The sequence below is a fragment of the Tursiops truncatus genome, chromosome 10 (genome assembly GCF_011762595.2).
Source record: "Tursiops truncatus isolate mTurTru1 chromosome 10, mTurTru1.mat.Y, whole genome shotgun sequence".
Lineage (NCBI taxonomy): Eukaryota > Metazoa > Chordata > Mammalia > Artiodactyla > Delphinidae > Tursiops > Tursiops truncatus.
In genome coordinates, this window is record NC_047043.1 from 21074210 (window position 1) to 21097168 (window position 22959).

At 44.7% G+C, this 22959-nt stretch overlaps 1 protein-coding gene and 4 non-coding genes across 5 annotated transcripts; 4 read left to right on the forward strand and 1 right to left on the reverse strand.

The window, feature by feature from the left end:
- Positions 1–2765: 2765 nt before the first annotated feature.
- BTN1A1 (butyrophilin subfamily 1 member A1) lies at positions 2766–9484 on the forward strand. Its single transcript, XM_019944924.2, has 7 exons — positions 2766–2894; positions 3173–3520; positions 5320–5601; positions 6418–6567; positions 7059–7079; positions 7178–7204; positions 7627–9484. Exons 1-7 carry the CDS (start codon positions 2819–2821, stop codon positions 8298–8300), a joined length of 1578 nt encoding a protein of 525 aa, XP_019800483.1. The 5' UTR covers positions 2766–2818; the 3' UTR covers positions 8301–9484.
- A 2640-nt stretch (positions 9485–12124) lies between these two features.
- On the forward strand, positions 12125–12207 carry TRNAL-CAG (transfer RNA leucine (anticodon CAG)). The gene has a single exon. It is a non-coding gene; the product is annotated as a tRNA-Leu (tRNA).
- Positions 12208–17310: 5103 nt separating this feature from the next.
- TRNAT-AGU (transfer RNA threonine (anticodon AGU)) lies at positions 17311–17384 on the reverse strand. Its single transcript has one exon. It is a non-coding gene; the product is annotated as a tRNA-Thr (tRNA).
- A 4607-nt stretch (positions 17385–21991) lies between these two features.
- On the forward strand, positions 21992–22064 carry TRNAR-ACG (transfer RNA arginine (anticodon ACG)). The gene has a single exon. It is a non-coding gene; the product is annotated as a tRNA-Arg (tRNA).
- Positions 22065–22713: 649 nt separating this feature from the next.
- On the forward strand, positions 22714–22786 carry TRNAV-CAC (transfer RNA valine (anticodon CAC)). The gene has a single exon. It is a non-coding gene; the product is annotated as a tRNA-Val (tRNA).
- Positions 22787–22959: the final 173 nt, after the last annotated feature.

The following is a 22959-nucleotide window of genomic DNA, read 5'->3' on the forward strand; positions in this document are numbered from 1 at the left end:
GCTCCTTTCTTTCAGTCTAGCTCTCTTGGGTGCAAGTAAAACTCTTCCTCCTGCCCCAAATTTTCCTCTAAGATATTTTGACAATGTAGAGCGAGGGACAGAAGTCTAATCAGAATGGGTTGAGGAGAGGAAACTCATTATCGGTGATATTTTTGAAAGTTAAGCACAGATGGGAGCTGAGAATGAGGCAGGCACATTTCAAACTAGGAAAGCCAAGGACTGGTGGGTGTGATTGAAGCTGCAAATTCTACTTCGGTCTATGTGCTGATAAGAGGTCAGAGACCTCAAAGAGCTCAGTTTAGGAGGGGAAGAAAGACTTGGAAACAAAAGACAAAAATAAACATATCTAAACATATCTAAAATAAACAAAAATAAACGGTAGGATTCAGGTCAGATTTGTGCCAGCAAAGAGGGACCAGGAAGTTGTCCATGTCACAGGATAAACCTGGCCCATCTTCCTGGAGAGCTGATTTCACTTGGAGGGGGCAAAGTCTAGCCAGAGTCATATTTTTTTTAAATTTCATGTGTAATGCAGCAAAATGTTTAATTTACTTTAAACATTATAGATAAGACCAAAGACTTCAAAAGTGTTTCTCATGTGAGTTGGACAGACTGAGAGGCTCTGGTGAGAAGAGGCTGAGAGGAAGGAAAGAGGGAGGCCACTAGATCTTACAGCATTTTCTTGACCAGATTAAGGTGCCTGAACTGGGTGTTGGGGTGACTAAGGAGACATGTAGGGATTTTTAAGCAAAAAGTGACAAGATCAGATTTGTATTTGAGAAAATTCATTCTCCTAGCACTCAGGTGGGTCCACTGGAGGAATTATTTTTTGTTGGTCTTAATCATAGTCCCAATTAAAAGGCAAAGAACAAACGGGTGGTGAAGGGTTTTTGCCACACATATAATACAGGGTTGATGTCTTTAATTTCTAAAAAGTTCATGCATTTTGATTAAAAAAGAAAAAAAAAGAGCTCCAGAATCTATCTAGAAAAAAAAAAGGCAATTAGCTCGAAAAATTCACTTCCGGAATATATTAAAGTATATAAACATGAAAAATGACCAGCCTCATTATATAAACGCATTGTGAAGTAATAATTTGGTCAACATTATCCATTCCATTAGTGATGATGAGGAATAATAGCCCTCAATGCTGGCAGGAATTAGGTGAGAAGGACATCTCAGTTGATGGTGTGATAGGCTTGACGTTTCAGGAGGAAACTTTGACGATATGTTCATACCATTTGACCTGATGACAATATTTCTGGGAATTCATCAGAAAGTTTATCAGGAAACTATAAAAGACGTGGACAAAGACTTGTGTATAAAGCACACTATTTATAATAGGCAAAAAACTCAAGATGTCCCACAGTCTTGGGAATTATAGGAACCTTCAATATGATATTATGTAGCTATTAACAATGTTTCAAATTATATTTACAAAAGTATCAACAATTCTGCCAGAGGCTGTCATTATTTGCTGACATTATGAGTGATTTCTACTTTCAAAAATATACATATTTTTAAATTTTCCATAACGATAAGGGGTTTAACCCAAAACAAGAAATTGCAGGCCTCATGAATTGCTTTTAGGGAAGTAGCTTTGGTAGAGAGACAACTTTGGGGCCCTGAAAACTGAAACACACAAATGTATTCCTAGCCTATCTTTAATTTTCAACTCACATAAATAATAATAGAATAACAACTTTCTCTCTTCTAAATCCCTATTATATGCTAAGCACTTAACATGCTTAATCTCATTTAATCCTTGCAACACCACTCCAAAGAAGGTATTATTAACAATACTCCCATTTTACAGATAAAAGAACTGAGGCTTGGAGAGGTGAATTAACGGCCCAAGGCTTTACATTTTCTTTTAGTGTTTTCTTGAATCCTCTTTCTTTTTTGCCCTGTCCCCTTCTGTTTAGCCCAGGTCATCAATGCATATCCTGATTTCTCAGCTGAAGACCACAAATCCACAGACCTTTTCCTCTCTAGAAAACTTTTTTTTTTCCCCAAAGTAAATACATCAGGGACCTGGGGGCAGGCTTTCCTGAGAGCACTTCCCCCTTCCTCCTCCTTTAACTTTTGCCCCTGGGGCCACAACCAACTTTCTCATTTGGTAGCAGAAGCTTGTTGGTGCCTTTTCCTCCAACATCAGAGGTCAGTATCTGGGATTACTCTCACCCCTTGAGAGAGCCAGCAGCCAGGAGGCATTTTCTCTCCCCCTGGCTCCTTCCTCCCTAGTCCTAGGCCCTCTACTCTTCAAGCCCTTTAGCTCTCTTCAGCTCCCCTTTCTTGTTCTATCTGCTCCCAATCTTTCTTCCTTTCTCCTCCAACTTATTCCCCTGGTCTCCATCTCTACCTCCATCACTGTATCTTGACTATCATTGCTAAAAGCAAATGCCAAATTATTGTATTTGAAAGAAGAGGTTTTTTAGGGCAGTGGTTCCAAGGTTCTTCTATTTATATGAAACCCATTAATGGGTACTATGCCTCACAATTCCCTTATCCTAAGTCTCTCTTGGGGATTCAGGGCCCATTTTGTTGTTTTATACAGACAAGATTGACCAGACTTAGGGTGGTCGGTGAGAGCGTGCTGAGGGCCGCCTGGCCTGAAAGTCTGCCCTGTGTGGGGAGGTAAGGAGGAAGCTTCAGGTGCAAATGACTCTTTCCAAGTTGGAAAGAAGTGCTGGGAGGACGCTGGGAGAACAGTGTCTCAACAACCCATAGCTATCTCCTATCCGTTCATCTGTCTCCTAGGTTGAAGCTCCTGACAAACTCCAGTCCACCAGCATCTTGCTGCCCACAAAGGCTGGAGATGGCAGTCTTCCCAAACTCCTGTCTCCCTGGGTGTCTGCTCGTCTTCATTCTCCAGGTGCCCGAGCTGGATTCTGGTAGGTCTCCCCTGTCTCTCTCTCTCTCTCTCTCTCTCTCTCCCTCTCTCTCTCTCTCTCTCTCTCTGGCCTACAAGGTTGAAATTTCTCAGTAATTGTAAACAATCCCATTTGGTTCTCCTTAGCGACTTCCATAAGGGTCGAGATGGGCTCCCTTGGGCTGTCGTAGGAATAAGAGAAATGGTGGGAGAGTCTCCGCCCTTCGGCGGGATCCTGGTCTGTATCAGTCCTCATCTCCCACCTCCACATTCTGTCTGACCCTCCTGGTTTTTTGGCAGCTCCCTTTGACGTGATTGGACCCCCGGGGCCCATCCTGGCGGTGGTGGGTGAAGATGCCGAGTTGCCCTGTCACCTCTCCCCCAACGTGAGCGCCGAGCGCATGGAGTTGCGGTGGTTCCGAGAGAAGATCTCTCCCGCGGTGTTCGTGCGCCGGGAAGGGCGAGAGCAGCCCGGAGAGCAGATGGCCGAGTACCGGGGGAGAGTGACGCTGGTGGAGGACCGCATCGCGGAGGGGCGCGTCGCTGTGAGGATACAGGACGTCAAGGCCTCTGATGATGGGGAGTACCGATGCTTTTTCAGGCAGGACGAAAACTACGAAGAGGCCACCGTGCCTCTGAAGGTGGCTGGTGAGTAGACCGGTTTTGACTTTCTCCGGTGACTCCATGAGGGATATATTTTCCTATGGATCTGTTATTTGGAAGCCATCACATTCATTCCCCAAATCCCTTTTAGGCTGGAAGAGGTTGGCAGGCCTAGGGTAGGAGATGAGTAGGAAGGGGGTTTGAGTTGACAGTGGAAAGGGAGCAGCGGAATTACCTTTCTGGACGGAGCTTTATTTCAATGATGTCCTGCCCTTCTCTCTCAATTATAGCATAAGCATTTCCCCATGTTATTAATTAAAGAAGTGTAAGATGCAATGACTGTATAACATTCTCTTCTATTAATAGACCATAGTTTGCTTGATCAAAGCCCAGAATGAACCATTTCAGTTGTGTCTATTTTTCACCATTACATTAAGGCTGTGGTGAGCAACCCCACTGCATACTTTGACGCCGCTTCATGGATTAGAACCCAAAGGCCAATTTCCTAAAATCATGGAGCATGGCTGCTTGTTAAGGGTCTTGATCTACCTACAAAAGTTTTTGGTTTTGTTTCCTTTTTCCTTTCAAACCAAATTTCAGAGTAAAACAACAAGGAAAATGGTAAACACTCAGGAGGAAAGTATACATTGAGGTCCGACTTTCCCACTTGGCATCAAACAGACCTCTTTCTGAGCTATATTTCCTACTGTAAAACTGGAAAGCACCACCTCTCAAGCAAGGTTTTGCAGAAATGAAATGAAATGAGACAATATATGAGAAACTGCTCGGTCAATTCTAAAAGCATTATGTACTTGTAAGATATTATTACTGTGCCTCGACTGCCCTACAATGTATAATATACAACTATATTGCTTTTCATGGATGTAGTCAAATAAATATAAAGTTTGAAAAGTACCTGGGTGAAATCTGGGTCCGTGCCTCATAACAGAGTGCCCCACGTGGCAGCATCATATATAACTCATATTTCCTTTCTAGGGAAGTAGCTTAAAGGTTGGTTATAAAGCCCTAGAGATTTGATAGCATAAACTGTCATTGTTACCTTTTCTGAGTGATAGACACCTTTGAGAATCTGCTGAGGGTGGTGGCCCTTTTCATGAAAAGAATACACATTTTCACGTACACGCACAACTTGGTATATGGATTTCAACCAATAGTTGTGGATATGTGTTTAAGAACTCTTCTCTGAAGCTAGCTGTTTTTCTGTACTTTGTGGAATTGTAAGAAAATAATTAGGCTGAACAGAAAGGAAAAACAGCTTCCTGTTGATTTACGTCAATTTAATTGGGGGGTGGGGGTAGATGAGGTTGAAATCATTCAAGAAAATTCCTGAATCAGTATCACAGGTAAGTGAAACTTAAATTGTCAACTACAATCTCAGTGCAAAGAACCTCCAATCCCCCTTCTCCTCAAGGATACTCCTTCTCTGTTTATCCTTACGTTCTCAATCCTAGCCCTTTTCCTACCCAAAGCCTTCTCATGATACTTCCAACCACAGAGCTCTCTCCCATCTCTGGAGCTCCCAGCCTAGACTCACTAACCCACCCCTAAGCCACTGGGCTTGCTGTTCCCGCTGACCGGACCCCTTGTCTGTCCACCAAACTCCTGCCCACAATTCCAACACTAAATCCCAACACAGCACCCCTCTCTGATAAGATGTATTCTTTTATTGATACCTCTATTTCCTTGTGTAATAAACTATGGAGATGAGTCCCCCTCATCCCCAGTTCCCTTGGGTTTCTCTTTCTCAAACTACGTAGCCCTGTGGTTATAAGCCTCCCAGAAGGATGTCCGCTAAAGGAGTAAGTTGTCTCCTTTCTCCATAGCTCTGGGCTCTGATCCTCACATCCACATGGAAGTTCAAGAGAGTGGAGAGATCTGGCTGGAGTGTACCTCAGTGGGATGGTACCCAGAGCCCCGGGTACAGTGGCGAACTCCCAAGGGAGAGGAGTTTCCATCCGTGTCAGAGTCCAGGAACCCTGATGAAGAAGGTCTGTTCACCGTGGCAGCTTCAGTGATCATCAGGGACACCTCCATGAAGAATGTGTCCTGCTGTATCCGGAACCTCCTTCTCGGCCAAGAGAAGGAAGTAGAGATTTCTATACCAGGTCAGTGAAATCAGTGCTGGGTTCCTTTTTGACGCAGCTTCAGGGCCACATCACATGGGACACCTGCCCGGCTGTAACCTCATGGCAAACTTGTCTATTTTCCTCACCTTAAGCTTTCCCCCACCTAAACTCTTGCCCACCAAGCCCCACCAGCCTCACTAGAAGAGTAGAGATTCTGAAGGCATAAATTTTACCTAGATCTCATACAAATTCCAGATTTTCTATCTTGGGAGATATATCTTGGTAGAGAAGCTTTGTCTTTGGGGGGGGTCTTCTGGATCTAACTAAATTAGTTCTCCTGTTTCCACCCTTGCCTTGCCTTCCTCCCCATTCCATGCTAGAACTCTGTCTAAGTTTCCAGGGTCCTCAGGGAAGCAAATCTTCTCATTATTCCTTACACACTGTCTCTGGTTCAGGCAGGGACTTTTCCTTATTCTTTGGTCATTGAGTCCCATTCTGTTGCACTCAGATGTGACATTTCCCCTTCCTTATTTACTTCCCTCAACCCCTTGGCTCCCATCCTGCATTGATAGCTAAGGAGAAATTTCCATGAAAACAGGAATTGGTCCATTATATTTTTTATCTCACAGGTCCTGTCCCCAAATGACTCTTGTTCATCTTCATTCCTCTCTTTCTCTGCTCTCTGTTACGTAAGATCAAAATTTATCTGAAAAGCTCAGAGTGGCATTGGAGGGACTATTTTGCCATGGGAGGAATGTGAGAGGTCCTCTCTTCCACCCCCTTTTGGAGTCAGGAGAGGAGCTGGACTTGCTCTGAGCTTCTCAACAAATGTCCTTCTTGGGGATTTTGTTTTAGCTCCCTTCTTCCCAAGGCTGACTCCCTGGATGGTGGCTGTGGCTGTGGTCTTGATGGTCCTAGGACTTCTCACAATTGGGTCCATATTTTTCACTTGGAGACTATACAAGGAAAGATCCAGACAGAAGAGGCATGAATTCAGCTCTAAAGGTAAGACATAGAATCCCAGTCTTCTTTTTGGGAATGCTTCCAAGTGGGGTTGGATCCAAGTCCTTTAGGATGACTGCCAATGGGAAGATAACTGATTCTAGAATTCTGAAAGTCAGAGGGGATTATAAGGCTCCTGAAGTCAGTGGCACCCAATATGAAGAATAACAGAGGTTTGGGGTACAAGACGAGTCAAAACCAGTTCTGAGAGAATAGACCTGATGTTTATTCACTACTCACCTTCAGACTCTATCCTTACTTTTAACTTGGTTTCCCAGTAACGACTAAAGATCTGATCCCAAGCCAGTAGGAACTTCCTGCATATTTCTTAGAAAACAAAACATAATCCCTGTTCTTCATTTATTGATAATGCTTCAACAATCAGGTAGTCATGAAGTAAACAGTTACTCCTTTGTGCGTTTCTTACACCTGTTTTGTCCCCTCCCTCACGCCCACTCTAGAAGGTCACTAAGGTATTTCTGTTTGTTTTCCAGAGAAACTCCTGGAAGAGCTCAGTAAGTTCTATCTTCTTCTAATTATTTCATCCACAAGGTTTTCTCTCTCTTATTATAAAACGTGTCAATAACACTCTTTCCCCCCTCCCCCCTTGCAGAATGGAAAAAGGCTACACTGCATGCAGGTCAGTGACTAAATATCTTAAGGGCTCCGAGGAGCTACCTTTCAGGGATTCAAAGTCCTACAGTACTTGGAAATAAAAACCACTAACATATTTTAGTGATGGGGATATAGAGGGGACAGACGATGGCAAATGGCCTCAACATTTTCCTTGAGGCACACAGAGGGTCCTTGGAAGATGGCTAGAAGACAAGTCCCCTCTGACAGGGTCCCGTGGGGCACTGGGGACAGTCAGTTCATACATCAATCACCCTGTGGCTGTGGATGGAAGAGGGGACTAGAGACAGCTGAGCAGGCCAGGCAGCTCTCTTCCGGAGGAGACCTGTCAACTGTAGAGCAGTGTCCCACTTCTTTGGAGAAGAAAGGATAGTTCTTTCAACCTTTAACATTCACTGATATTCAGACTCACTTTCTCTCTGTCTCTAGTTGATGTGACTCTGGATCCAGATACCGCCCACCCCCACCTCTTTCTGTATGAGGATTCAAAATCTGTCCGACTGGAAGATTCACGTCAGAAACTGCCTGAGAAACCAGAGAGATTTGACTCCTGGCCTTGTGTGTTGGGTCGTGAGGCCTTCACCTCGGGGAGACATTACTGGGAGGTGGAGGTGGGAGACAGGACTGACTGGGCAATCGGGGTGTGTAGGGAGAACGTGATGAAGAAAGGATTTGACCCCATGACTCCCGAGAATGGGTTCTGGGCTGTGGAGTTGTATGGAAACGGGTACTGGGCTCTCACCCCCCTGCGGACCCCTCTCCCATTGGCGGGACCCCCCCGCCGAGTTGGGATCTTCCTGGACTGTGAGTCAGGAGACATCTGCTTCTACAACATGACTGATGGATCCCATATCTATACTTTCTCTAATGCCTCTTTCTCAGGCCCCCTCCGGCCCTTCTTCTGCCTGTGGTCCTGTGGTAAAAAGCCCCTGACCATCTGCCCAATCACTAATGGGCTTGAGGGAGTCACAGTAGTTGCTGATCCCAAGGACCTTTCTAAGGACATCCCACTCTCGCCCACAGGGCAGGACTCTGCCTCTGGGGATACAGACACCCTCCATTCTAAACTGATCCCTCCCCAGCCCAGCCAACGGGTACCTTAAGGAATACCCCAGCTCAACCGCTTCCCTTCGCTCTTACCCCCTTCTCTATCACCCCCTGGGGCTTCATCTGCCAGCTGTACCCAGCCCCTGTTTCTTCCTGTTGGGTAGGGATTAATTAATCTTGAGAAGGTTGTGTTGCTGCTGATAGAGTGTGGGGTGTAGGACCTTCCAAATCTGTTTCCGTTTCTGTTTCAATATTCAGGGGGCGGAGAGGGGACTCCAACTGCTTCTCGCGTTCTCCATGCCCTTGAGGCAAAGCCTATCGGAAGGCACTTGAAGCTCAGGGATCAAGATGGGCTTAGGCTGGCCTAGGGTTGTGACAGAAACATCTTGGTGTCCAGAATAGGAATATGTACAGGAACAGGTTTTAGGCAAGCAGAAAACCCAAAGGATCCTGGGAAGGGAAGATCCGAGGCTGAAATCCCATAAAGGAACTTGTGGGGGAAGTCATGATAGAAGAAAGTGAGGTGAACCCAGGCCATTGATGGACATCTGGCCTGCCCCTAGAGTTTTAGGGCCTATATGTCCAATTTTTTAAGTCATATCCCCTGGGGTGGATCTGAGCAATTGGCAAGGAGAGTAAAGAAGAGATGAAATGAGCAGGGCTAAGGGATCAGACAGAACGTTTGATAGAGGGGAGAATTTTAGATAAAATTCAAAGGTTGTGTTCACAGCCATGCCTCGGCCCTGTTCCCCTCTCTGCACCCGTGTTTCTCCCTTGCCTGGGGCTCATCTCAACCTCACTTTGTTGACTCCACAAGTCTCAGGTTCTCTTCTTCTTTTTGATCTAGAATCTCTCCATTTCAGAGGCATTTCCAGGCATCATCGTTCAGTAAGATCACCACTTTATCAGCCATTGTCTCAGCCTCAACCCAACATTTGGTTTAGACCCTCCACCATACCTTTAATTAGCTTCGACCACCACCCACTTCCACACTGCACCACCAGTCGCTCCCTCCCCACCCAGCTTTCCTACACGCTGCTTCTCCTCAGGGTTCCCTGAAGGCTGCACCATTGTGTCAGCACAGCTGGATTGATCGCAGTTGTCTGTATTTGCATTTTCCTATATATGTGTGTCTTGTCTTCCCAATAGACTGCATATTTACCCAGGCTCCAACCTTCCATTTCCACTGGGTTTTCCAGTTTCCAGGATAGATGTCGCCCATGGTCTTAACCTAATAAATAAGTCTGTCTGATTGCTGAAAACAGCATCTGCACCTTCCTTTCTTTATCCCAACAAGTGGAACTGAAACAAAAACAGAGGAAAGAAACCTGCGTGGGAATGCAGTGAGCCAAAGCAGTGTGGTTCTGTTTATCCAAGACCCATCCCCAGACCTGATGGCAGTGGGCTCACCAGGGAAGGGGCTATTGTCCCAGGACTGTCCAGCTATTTACAATAAGGCCACAGTGCCAATGGCTACCCGCCCTTAGCCTCTGGAGGAAATGTTTGGGAAATTTTAGTGGTGGTGCCTCATAATTGGAAAAACAAACAAACTTGGGCGATCTTTAAACCACCGTTCCAGAGGAAAGGCCCTTTGGATTCCTACTCTGAAGGCCCTGATAGTTCAGTGAGATGCCCACTTTTCCCTATTTGCCCCAAGCAAGGATCAGGAATAGTCCCCCTCACAGAGGGTCTGACCTTAATGCAAATCAAGCAGCTTACAGGCTTCCCTGGTGGCGCATTGGTTGAGAGTCCGCCTACCTATGCAGGAAACACAGGTTCGTGCCCCGGTCTGGGAAGATCCCACATCCCGCCGAGCGGCTGGGCTCGTGAGCCATAGCCGGTGAGCCTGCGCGTCCGAGCCTGTGCTCCGCAAGGGGAAAGGCTACAACAGTGAGAGGCCCACACACGGGAAAGAAAAAAAAGTATTCATTTGTGTTCAAATTGTACTTTTAGAAAGTAAAAAAGTTCAAAAAACAAAGAAACAAGTTCAAGAAACAAAGTCCGAAGTTCTTTAAAAATACTCGAGAACCTCAAGCAGCTGTTTTGCTAGTTTAATGTACAATGTGTGTCCTGAAATGTATATGTAAAATCTCACTCCGAATAGATGGGGCTGCCACAGGAACCCCTCTCTGAGAGTAGAAAGAGAACTCGTCATAGGTTTTAATTACTTCTGCGACTTCTCTCCCCTTCCTATTTCCTCATGATCTTCAAGGAAAATGGTTACCAAACACAGTACTGAGCTGGTAGTAGATTCTTAGGAAACATCTGTGTCCACCCCCCTCCCAGGTTTAGCCTCTTCACATGAGGCACTTATCTGATGAGCCCTGAGGCTGTCTTTCCAGCTGGCACCAGCTACCAGTGCCTGGAAGAAATGAACAGTCTTGGTCGTTCTGGCTTTATTTTCAAACCTTCCAAAAGAGAAGAAAGGTGGCCTTGCTGATGCTTTGCCAAAGCCCGTCTTAATCACCTGAAGCAGAATCGGTGATACTGTGATTTTAGAAGCACCAAAAAGGCGTCTCTTCCACCACTGCAAATAATTGTAGTATTTCCAAGGCCTGATTTTCTTTTTTAACCAGAAACAAAAACCTCTCACCCCACAGCTAAAGATCAGCCCCAAAACGCAAATGCTACTGAAATGATAGTGATAGACTTCATTTCACACACCAAATGCCAACTCTGGTCATCACATGTTTGAAAGGGCCTGCCTCTCTTTAACAGAGATTCTGTGAGATAGTTGAGCTCAGACATTCAAATTAAGAGAAAAATAACTGTACAACTTCTATCATCCCTTATCAACAACAACTGTTCCGCGCCATCTCTCTGCATATCCCAATTTATCTATCTGTCCCTTCTGCCTCCAGACCCACTCAGGTCTCCTCCAAATTCCTTCTCAAAACCTCTGAGTCCACTCCCAACTACATGCACATTTACTCTCATTTTAAAATTTAAAATGGAAATAGCCTTTTTCCTTGAATACATATGGAAGTTCATTAAAAAAAATAATGATCAAAATCTCATCACTCAAATATAACCGATGTCAAAATTTGGGTTTATCCTCTCCTTAAAAAAAAAACAAAACAAAAAAACTATATCTCCATGGTTTAGTTCTAAGGATCTGAACTAAATTCTCTTTGAGGAGTGCTCCATACCAATTAGAAACTCTTTGTGGTACAGATCTGGTAGCTTTGCTGGACATAAACAGAGATTTAGGAAAGCCATAAGAATTAATGGAAGATAAAGCGATACACTTGTAGAAAGTGAAAGGCAGAACTGGTCTCAGTTTGAGGCCTCCTTTTGAGAACGGTATAACATCCATACAGAAAAGTCCACAAATCCTCAATGTACAGCTGGATAACTCGGAACAAGAAGCAAGACACCCGGACACCCTTACACCGGTCCCCAGGGTAACCCCAGCGGGGAGATTTACAACAGAAAGGACAGGAGGGAGGAATGAGCGAGCGCCCGAGAGGGCTGGGCCTCGGCGAGCAACAAACTGAATAAATAGCCTAAAACCTCCTGGGAGCAGGTGTCAATTTAAGTAAGGCAACTTCAGCAACGTGGGTGCCATTATTTGAACAAGAATTCTGTCGAGAATGGAGAAAAAGTTCCCTTACTCTTGGGTACCCAGGCCCGCGCCGCCACGCCCGCGGCAGCCTGGAATCGAATCCGCTTTCACGCAGAAGACGCCCCCCGACGGCCCCGGCAACCCGGCACTTATCCTGCGCTTCCACCCAGGGTCGGCGTCCGGGTCCGTTCGCAAACTTGTGGTTTCGCTTTTTAACCGAAGAATTTCCACATCCTCAGGGAAAAAAAAAAAAAAAAGTTGACTAGCGTTGAAGTAGACACGAAATGAAACCCGAGCGTCGTACGCAAACGGCGAGTCAGGATGGCCGAGCGGTCTAAGGCGCTGCGTTCAGGTCGCAGTCTCCCCTGGAGGCGTGGGTTCGAATCCCACTCCTGACAGTTCGCTTTTCAAACTATTCAACGATTGTATGTGTATCACATTCTTCCATGTTCACCTCGTGGATTCATCCTTCTTTTTTTAAATAAATTATCCGAAATAAAAAAATTAAAATATTTTAAAAAAAGAATGAAAGCACTCTGTACCCAGAACACAATTTAAGATCTAGTCATTGTAATCTCATCTCCTTTCACTGTCTCTAGTTGTCTGTCCCTCTCTCTCTCCTTCACATTCAAGGAGTCGAATGAATGTTACTCCTCAATTATTTATCACTGATGTCCACAGGGCCCTTCATTTGTTTTATTTATTTATGGATTCCTTTTTAATTGCCTTTCAATTTCATTTTTCGTCTCCCACCCCCATAAGAAATCACTGGAAAGATCATCCTTTTCTTTCTTGCTATATGTTTTTGTAGAACATGTATTTTTGGTTTCGGTACATGCGTTTTTAATTTACATAAATGACACTGTGTCATATATCTCATTCTATTTTTACTTTGTCCCTTTCATGCCACGGTTTTGTGTGTGTGTGTGTGCCAGTTTTTCAATCTGTGTTGCTGTGCGTACCTCTAGACCCCATCTAGAACTATTATTTTTAATTATTGCACAGAGGTCTGCAGTGTGTGTCCTCACCCAGGGATGACTCCCAGATTAGGTCCAACACCCTCCCACCACAAATAAGGGTGCTATCAATGAACATCTTCCTATGTATTACATTATGAAGCTGTGTAAGATTTTCTGCAGGATTGACTTGCAGGTCATGAGGGTCTAACAGTTTACAAATTTTGCAGTTCAGAACAGCACCCAGGACCCAGGACCCAGGAAGGAAGATTTAGACACACACGAATTCATGTTTAGTGACATCTCCAGAAACATCCCTCAAATTCAATTTTCCTGACGTCCAGCCCGCTTATTTTGAGCATTAATACTACAGTTACAAATATTAACCTACAGTGTTTCTATTCTGAACTCAGAACTTGGATAGTGAATATTATTTTTACATAATTTATTGCAAAGCCCCCCAAAATCAAAAACCTCAGGTGACTGAAATTTTCTCCTCTCCATTCCTTTTTTAAAAAAGAAATCTAATCTAATAACAGGTTACAAAGGCAGAAAATAGGGTGAATCTCTTATGATTATTGATATTTAGAATTGTTCTGCCCTCTCTCTCCTCTAAATTCCTCAGAACTCACAGAAAGGTTCATACATACACTGAAAGAAAAGTGAATTGGTATGTCTTAGAAAGATGGTCATTAGCAAGGCTAGAAAAGAACAAACAAATGAAGTTTCCCTTTATTGCCTAGGTGACCACATATCGTCCATTTCTGCCCATTTAGGGTCCCCACGTGGGCCCTGGAAACATGAGAAAGGAGGAAACGGCAAATAGGCACAACTCCTAGGGTAATAGGAGAAGCACTCAGAAGTGCCTGGAGGGTCACTAGGTGGGTCCAACGCTATTCAGGCTACCTGGGCTCTGCCACTTACGAGCTGTATGACCTTCCAGGCAAATGACTTTGTATCCCTTGCCTTGGTGACTTCCTCTTTAAAATGGAGGAAATAATTGAAACTTACCCCATATGTATGCTGTGAGATTGCATGATTTGGTATATACAAAGTGCATGGCAAATAATAAAGGCCTGATAAATCCCAGGCATAAATGCCTAATAAATCTTTTTGTTGTTGTAATTGAGCACCCACTGTTTGCCAACGCCTGTGAACAGGACAGGTGCAGCTCCTACCCTGAGGAATAGACATGTCGGCAGCAAAAACAGGTATGGAGCAAGTAGATGAGTGTTGCTACCCAGGAAGAAATGGGAAATAAAGACCCTTTTAGCTGTACATCTCCATAGGAGAATCTCAGCAGCCCAGCTAGAGGTTCCACTTGATCCACAACTTGTAAATTCAAGTTCCATCCATACTGCTTTGGTAATGTATGGTCTTTTCAAAAGAAAACATGAAACACTTGAGACTTATCAACTGTCAAACCAAGTCCAGCTGTGGTTCTCTTGATGCCATAAATCAGCAATTCCCAACCTTTTTGGCACCAGGGACTGGTTTCGTGGAAGACAGTTTTTCCAAGGAGGGGGGCGCGGGATGTTTTCGGGATGATTCGAGGGCATTACCTTTATTATGCACTTTATTTCTATTATTATTACATTGTAATATATAATGAAATAATGATACAACTCACCATAATGCAGAATCAGTGGGAGCCCTGAGCTTGTTTTCACTTGTCACTCACTGATAGGGTTTTGATATGAGTCTGCAAGCAATTGACTTATTATGGTGTCTGTGCAGTCAGACCTCTCTGCTAATGATGATCTGTATTTGCAGCCGTTCCCCAGCGCTGGCATCACCGCCTCAGCTCCTCCTCAGACCAACAGGCGCTAGATTCTCATAAGGAGTGCTCAACCTAGATCCCTCACTTGTGCAGTTCACAGTAGGGTTCGCGCTCCTGTGAGAATCTAATGCCGCTGCTGATCTGACAGGAGGCGGAGCTCAGGCAGTAATGTGAGCGATGGGGAGCGGCTGCAAATACAGATGAAGCTTTACTTGCTCGCCCGCCACTCACCTCTTGCTGTGCAGCCCAGTTCCTAACAGGCCACGACCGGTACTGGTCTGTGGCCCGGGGGTTGGGGACCCCTGCCACAAATTATGAGGATGCCTATGGGCCTATGGTCATCGCCAGGCAAAGAAGAATTTCAAGATCTGTACACCCCATTCTCTAGTTGCTTCCGCTTACCTGAACTGAGCGTCCTCTTTCTCACCTCTAGGCACACACTGTTCCCTTTGCTTGGAGCACCTCTTCCACTTCTCTCTCCAGCCCACTCTCTTGCCTCGATCTTGCCTACATCTCCTCCATGCTCAGTTTGGGTGTCACTTCTTCCATGACGTCTTCCCCACCTCCTTCTATCTCCACCCAGTCTGAGTTAAGTATCAAAGCGTGGCCTACAGTACCCTCCACTCCCAATGGTGTTATATCCCACTCTACTGTAATTGCTATTGAACTGTTTGACTCATCCTCCCACCAGCCTCTTTAGAACGGAACTCATGAGCCACGTGAGATTAGCATGGTGCCTGCCACGTGATAGGCACTGGGTGGAAAAACAAGCATTTGACTGTAAACCATTTCCACTTGTACACATAAATCATTTTCACGATTGATACATGGAGAGTTCGGAAGATTTTTAGGTTTTGGGGAGAGATGGTTAGATTCCTCACCTGGAATATTCTATAACTTCAGTAGCCAGCAACACTACCTCACTGGTACAGATCAGGCAATCTATTGAGGGCCACTTGGCTGGAAGCATCCTTGTAAAGGTATTCCTAGAGCCTGATGGAGTAGAAGGGTAAAGGTTAAGGCAGGTTTGGTGACAGGATGAAGGATTGGTCTAGTGTTGACATCTATACTGGGACGCAGCTGGCCTCACCATTTGAGGGAGGTGTGTAATCCGGGCCTGGGAAAAAGACTTTTTTGAGCAGAAGGTAGGAGAATGTGAAAAAGAGGGTCTGTCTTTTGATGAAATAAAATTTATATTTGAAGGCAGGGCAAGAAAAATTAAACATAATATTCTCTCTCTGTGTTTGTTTGGACCTCCTCCCTCATGTGCAGTGTGCATTTGCATTACACGTTAAACAGAGCACTTCAAAGATGGGAGTGACTGCTCCACCATAAAGATCATATTTTCCCCCTCTCTGCTGATGCTAGCGATGTAACTTCTTAAAAGAATAGCGTTCTTTACCAAATTTGTAGGGGGTCATGGTGACTTGCTGCTCCCTTTGTACATGCTTACATGGACTATATATAGCCTTGGTGAACTTTATGTAAAATGTCAGCAAACACATCCGTACCTTTTGATGTACTATCCTTTGTCTCGAAAATGTATATGACTGTGCATTCGACTTCGAACAGGTGGAACATTTCTCAGAGCTTTCTGAGAATCTGTTTCCTGGTTATAATCCTCAGTTTAGCTCAAATAAAATCCGCTTTTTTTTCTTCTCAGCTTGATTATTAATTGAATTTTCATTGGTACTCTCCACTGCTGTGATGCCTATAAAGAAAAGTGGGGAATCAAGCTTCATAGTGAGTAGAGAAAGTCTCCATAAAAGAAGAATTGTTTCCTGAACTATTCTTCAAAGTGTTGGGACATTGTGTTTCTGCAGGCAGAACAGGAGATCACATTTCAACCCTTGACCATCTACATAAAATAATGTGCTCTGAAGGTAAAAGCCAGGTTGGTGGGACTTTCTGGGCCAGGTGGAGGGGAGCTTGGTCTTGGGAGATGAGTAAGAGGGTAACAGTTACAGTGAACTTCATTTCCCTGGTCTTGAGTTTCTATGTAAAGGGGCCCAGTAATGATTAAAACTCCAGACTTCTCTTCCACCTCTCATGTTTCCTTCCTCTCTCTTACAGAGAGTTTGGAAGAAGGCACCTCAGCCCTTCCTGGACTGCTCCTTCAAGTCAGCCTGCATGCTAACAGCTTCAGGTCTGTGTGTTCTAGTGGGCTATCCACTCCGTGGATATGCAATCAAAAGGATGCTTCTCCCTCACAGCTTCTTTTCTGAAATCACGGGGACAAATATTTTTCTCTTTGATTTTCCTTTCCAAAAAACTCTGACCACAAGACCACCTTTTAAAATACTTATTTACAACTTGCATTGTATAGTTGGATTTTAGTGGCTGCTATGAATTGAGATGCTGCAATCTTCTCAACAACGCATTTCTCAGTCATTCATAATGCCTGTAGATTATGAAAGTGCATCCATTTGGGATTTCCCCAGGAAAAATAATAGAATGACCAGAGATTATGATGTTGCTTATAGTTTAAATCTGGCGACTTTGCCTTCTGCTTTCCCTGGTTCCCTTTTTGCTTGCTGAAAAAACACTACATAAAAATGCAAGAACGTCAAGAAAGATAGAAATTCTTCTGAAAGAAAAACAAATTCATCTTTGTTTCTTCTTTTTCTTTTTTGTAAACGATAAAACTGTCCCCACCCTCAGACTCATATAACACAGTTCCGTGAAACTCCGTAGGGAAAATTTACCCTTAAGATTGATTACATTTTAATCCCCCATACCCTTTTCCAAGGCAGGAAAACCACAAAAGGCCCCGCTGGGATTCGAACCCAGGATCTCCTGTTTACTAGACAGGCGCTTTAACCAGCTAAGCCACGGAGCCAACACGTCCGCGTGGTTGCAAATAGACATAGAAAAGGAATGATCTTAGCTTTTGTTCTGAGCATCTCTTTCTTCGTTATTGAGGTTCACGAGCCCCCCAAGATGGTCTCTCAGACACTAAAGATGAACCTCTGCTTCGCCCCCAAAGACCTAAGAGACCGCGCAGCCATAGGAAAACTGAGACCCTCCGCGCGGGGGTGGGGTGAGGGAAACTCTGGCGCGAGCCTGAACCCTCAGGCGGCGCCAGAGGAGTCTTTCCGGAACTGCCAGGAAGGGCAAGAGTTCAGCAGCTGCAGCTTCCTTGGGTGAATTATGACCTGGGGCCCCTGGAGGAGAGGAAATTGGCCACATTTAGACCAGAACACTTCCAACATCAAGAACTGGTCCCTGCAGGAAGCAAGCTATGTGTTCTTTATTTCACGGATTTTAATTAAAATTCCAGCTCTTCCTTACCCCCATTTGTTTCCGTAAAATTGGGTTCCACCGCCTGCTTCTTGCTTAACTAAGTTGCATCTTTAAAAAATTCAAGACTTCATCATTAAAACCTTGTTTGGAAAGAGATAAAGGAGCAGTCTCCTCTCCTCTGAAGCTAGAGGAAGAGAGACGCTTTCTTGTCCGAAAACTTGTCCAAAGGATCTGCTTGACAAGCTGTCAAATTGAAAGCATTCACAAAAATTTCTATATTTTCATGGGGACTTGTGTATTTGTAACTGTTCCAAATTCATCCTCTTCTCTGTGAAATAGATCCGTCCTTAGGCAAAGGGCTTTAGTGGAATTCGGAAGAGTTTACAAGTTGTTGCCATAGCTGTGAAAGTAACTTCCCAAATGAAACCCGTAATTATGATTGGCTGCTTGCTTGAAATCTGTTGCCGTTCTGAAAATGTTGAAATTAACATTTCAGTATTTCTGAACTGTATCAATATTGAAGGATTTCTCTGTCTCACTTTAAACCAGCCATTGGCACTAATCTCTGCCTACAAACATGATTTGGGGGAGAGGTTAAAAAGCCCATGACTCTGCTAGATTTCTTTTTCATAAAACGATTGAAAGTCTATGAACTCAACACACAGTCTGATTCACTCCATGAAATAAGCACCGATTTCTTTAATAGTATAAGATTAACCATTGTATTATTAATGTGCTTGGAGCCAAGATAATCATAAACAGCAGAGTCACACCTAACGTGACTTTGACCAAACTGTGGTAGACATTCAGAAAGACAACAGAGCCAACAATATTTGGTCTGGGTTTTTCCTTAGACTGGCAGCTGTCAAAATTTGCACAGAAATTCTGGGAAGTCAAAGGAGTTTTTTAACAAGCCAGAGACAAGTCTTGGGAGAAAAATTAAGACTCAGAGCAATCACTTCCAGAAATCTGGGTGTGACCTGCAAAGACCATGGAAAGGCCCCTCACAATGGCTCTGTTCCACACAACTGAAATTGGAGAAGGTGCAGATCGTGGTGTCATAGACTGCTGACAGTGGAAATGGCTGGCAGTGCTACTATTTTCCAAATGCTTGGGAGAGAAACTGGAAGAATAGTGCACTGTGACCCAGAGGAGGAGGAGAGTCCACCGCAGTAATGGCTGGTTTTACATGTCAACTTGGCTAGTCTATAGAGCCCAGTTATTCAATTAAACATTAATCTAGATGTTGCTGTGAAGGTATTTTTGTACATGTGGTTAACGTCTACAATTAGTTGACTATAAGTAAGAGATTATCCTCAGTAATGTGAGTGGGCCTTATCCAACAAGTTAAAGACTTTAAGAGCAAAATGGAGCTTTTCCTAAGAAAGAAGAAATTCTGTCTCAAGACTGTAGCATCAGCTCCTGCCTGAGATTTTCTAGACTGCCAGCCTACACTACAGATTTCAGACTTCCCAGGCCCCACAATCACGTAAGCCAACTCCTAGAAATACACGTATATTTTCCTACTGGTTCTGTTTTTTCTGGACTCTGTTTCTCTTTCTCTGACTGGAACAACTACTGAAGAAAAGACTGGAAGCTGGAAACTGGAACTCTCAGAAAAGAAGTCCCAGTAGAAAGATATCTAAAAACAAAATGAAAGCATGCCTCAGCTCATGTCAGAGCATGAGCAGAGAAATCTGAGGCCGCCAAAAGAAGCTTTCAAGACCTTCAAGGCAAAACAAAAACAAAAAAAACCCTTCAAAACAAGGGGAGGTCTTTGCAGACATGAGGAGAGCAGGTGTGAGCATGGCCTCCAGCTAGCTGGGTTGAAACCCATTTTAGAGGTGCGAGATGGGAGCTGTGACTTCCAGGGATGCCCTGGAATCTGGCCTTCCCATCCTGGGTATGTGATGAGGATAAAATAGAATCAAGAGGTACCTCAGTTTGCTTCTGTTGAGCTGCGCCCCACAGGCCTGCAAGCCCTGTACCTGCCCCCCTTCAAGACCGGAGGAAAGAGCTCAGAGTCAGCTACAGAGACATCAGTGGTTTAATGGATGGGGGATCTTACACATCTGAAGCCAGGTCCTGGAGTGACACCCCACCGTGTTCGGTACTTGGCAGTAGCCTTCGCTCCCAGGGGAAGAGGGAGGTTACCAGTTATATGGGGAATTGACATCGGGTTGGCTCATCTGTTACCAGGGAAACCAGCTGAGGAGCATACCCCTCACCACCCCTTTGATAAGCTATCTTGGTGGAGATGTTCTGATCTAAAGATTAGAACAATCAGTAGCTGGGGCCCCGGGTGAGTATGTAGGCATTTACTGATTTGGCTCTACAATTAAGAGGGAAGGTCAGTCATGTAAGTAGGGTGTAGGTGAAGCAGGCACTGGTAGAGCAGGGGATGTACAGAGAGCAGAGAACAGCCAGCTTGAGTTGCCTAATCATACAGCTTCATTTCTGAAAATTCAGGCGCAATTGTTCATGTTTCCAAACTCCTCTTTAGAACAGAAATCTTTTTCTTCTGATGGGGAGGGGATAGTCTGTAAGCTCAGATGGGAAAATAAATTTTTATTTTGACTAACTTCTTACTGAAATTTTGTATTTTCTTCCATTATGAATGTAGGCAACAAAGCACAGTATATTTCAGTCCTTTTGACTTTATCACTATTGGCAATCACAAATATTTTCACAGAAAATTACAATTGTTGCAAATTTCTTAAAATATTATTTATGCTCATTACTGCTTTGAAATTATAGTATTTATTACAACTCCTGCTGGATATTATCATTTGGTGCATTAATAAAGGAGCATAAATATTATAAATTTTTAATAGTTTGATAACATATTTCAATATAATTGTTTTCCCCTTGAAATCTTATGTATTTATCTTTTTAATTTATATTTAAAAGTATTATTCTGTGATGGAGTCTATAACCACCAAAGTTCCTAGGGGTACATAATACCAAATCTGGTCAGAAGACCCCTATTTACTATCTAGGGAGAAATCCCTAACTAGATCTACCTTAATGTTTATGCAGAAACAGGAACATGTACATTTTTCTTAAGGGATGTTGCAACCTTATGAACGGCAAACAAAGATTTTCTAAACACAATGTGTACATTCTCAATGTCAGGCAGTTTTACTCTGTTTAGTAGCCCTCAACTTAGTTCTTTTTTGGGGGCGTGAATAGAAATGAATAGCTTTATTGCTTTGCCAGGCAAAGGGGGCCACAGAGGGCTAATGCTCTCAAAACTGTGTGTCCCCAGCCCTCAACTTATTTACGATGCTCACCAGGCATGGAGATAATGATTCCTTCTCAGAAATATAGACAGGCTGAAAGGCATATATAAGAGACGCTTCCTGAGAAAGCAAACAAATGCTCCTTTTAAAGGTGTCAAATTCTGAAATGTATGTCCTGAGGTAGGAGCAGCATGCGGTGAGGGTGCTTAGCATAGAGTCTTGCTTAAGTAAATATTGGAAATAAAATGTTTTCAACGACCCAAGGAGAGACAAGAAAGAATGTCAGATATATTGTCACCCTACAACGGCTTCCAATTTCCTACACAGTAATAGCCAAAGCCCATACAAGGGTGTACAAGGCCAGAGGTCATCTCCCGGAGGTCTCCTAGCCCTTTCCGCTCAGTACTGGCCTTCTCGACATTGCTGGAACATCCCATGCACGCTCCCACCTCCATGCCTTTGCCCTGGAGATTTCCCCAGTTCCAGGTCGCTCTTTTCCCTGATACCCGTATTTATTGTTCATAACCTTTCCTGCTGGGCTTTTCCATTCTCTTTCCCGTTTGTCTTTTTTCCTCTAAGTGCTTATCACCATTATTTTATTTATTTAGTGCTTTATTATCGTCTTCGCTACGTCCATGCAATCTTCTTGACAGCAAGGATCACCTCTGTTTTCTTCACAGTTGTATTTCCGGTGCCATATTGGTTGAATGAATGAATGCATGAACGAAGAGATGGTACTGGGGCAGAGAATGCCAGGGTCTGTACAGACAGACTGAGAAAGCAGCACAGACGCTAGGGCCCGTGCAGACTAACTGGCCGCCTGGGGAGGCCACGCGCTGCAGTCTGAGTTAGCCAGGAGGACGGGGCTTTCAGGGCCAGGCGCAGACCCCCACAAGGTGGACCGGCTGCCGCCGCCTGGTTTCTGATGAAGGCATGCCCGCCTGCTAACTGCTCAGGTGCAGGGCCAGTGGCGCAATGGATAACGCGTCTGACTACGGATCAGAAGATTCCAGGTTCGACTCCTGGCTGGCTCGGAGTACACATCACCGTTTTACTTCTTTCCTCTGCCGACCACTGAGGAACCCGATGGAGTTAGAAAATCCATTACAAGGTGAAGTTTGCCTGGAAGTCTCAGGAGTGAGAAGGCCCCGCTTTTGACCACAGCCAGGGTCAACATTCCTTTGCAGAGCAAATTCCGCGTCCGGCCATGCGGTGGCACTAGCCAAAGCCAGACTGAGAAACGTGCGTGGGCCCCGTGTCACGCCCAGCCCCACCAGCTCATTCCTGCTGGAGGATGGGTTTGAGGTAACCTGGTAAGCAATGAGGAAGAAATTAAGATCCAGAAGTTCAGATTGAGAAGTAATAGTGAAGGGATTGAAGTCTCTTTTGTTCTCCGCCATCCGGTCATTTCCAGAATAAATTATTAAGAATTTCGCTTCAGATCTGTACGCTGCAGGGGCTTGGTTTGCGCATCTAATTGGCCTCTCTGATTTGGGAGAGTGGTACAAGACGCACGCGCATATTAACCACGCACATTTGCTGGGACGAAGCGGCGGGGGGGGGGGGGGGGGGGGGCGGGGCGGGGGGGGGCGGGGGCGGGGGGGAGGAAGTGAGGAAGTAGGAGGGAGGGAGGGGCGTGCTCTGTCGGGAGAACTATCAGCAGGGGTGAGCAGTTTCCACTGAGTTTCCGTAGTGTAGTGGTTATCACGTTCGCCTCACACGCGAAAGGTCCCCGGTTCGAAACCGGGCGGAAACAGCGTTGTTGTTCTTTTTTTCCCCCCCCTACCTGTGTGGATCCTTTAAAACTCCATTTATTTAAAAACTCTTCACGCCTCCTTTTCTTGTCTCTCTTGCCCCAGGCTGTGGTGCTGAAGCGACGCTGCTCGAGGTGGGTCCGGAGCCCGCGGCCCCGGAGGCGGACACAAGCAT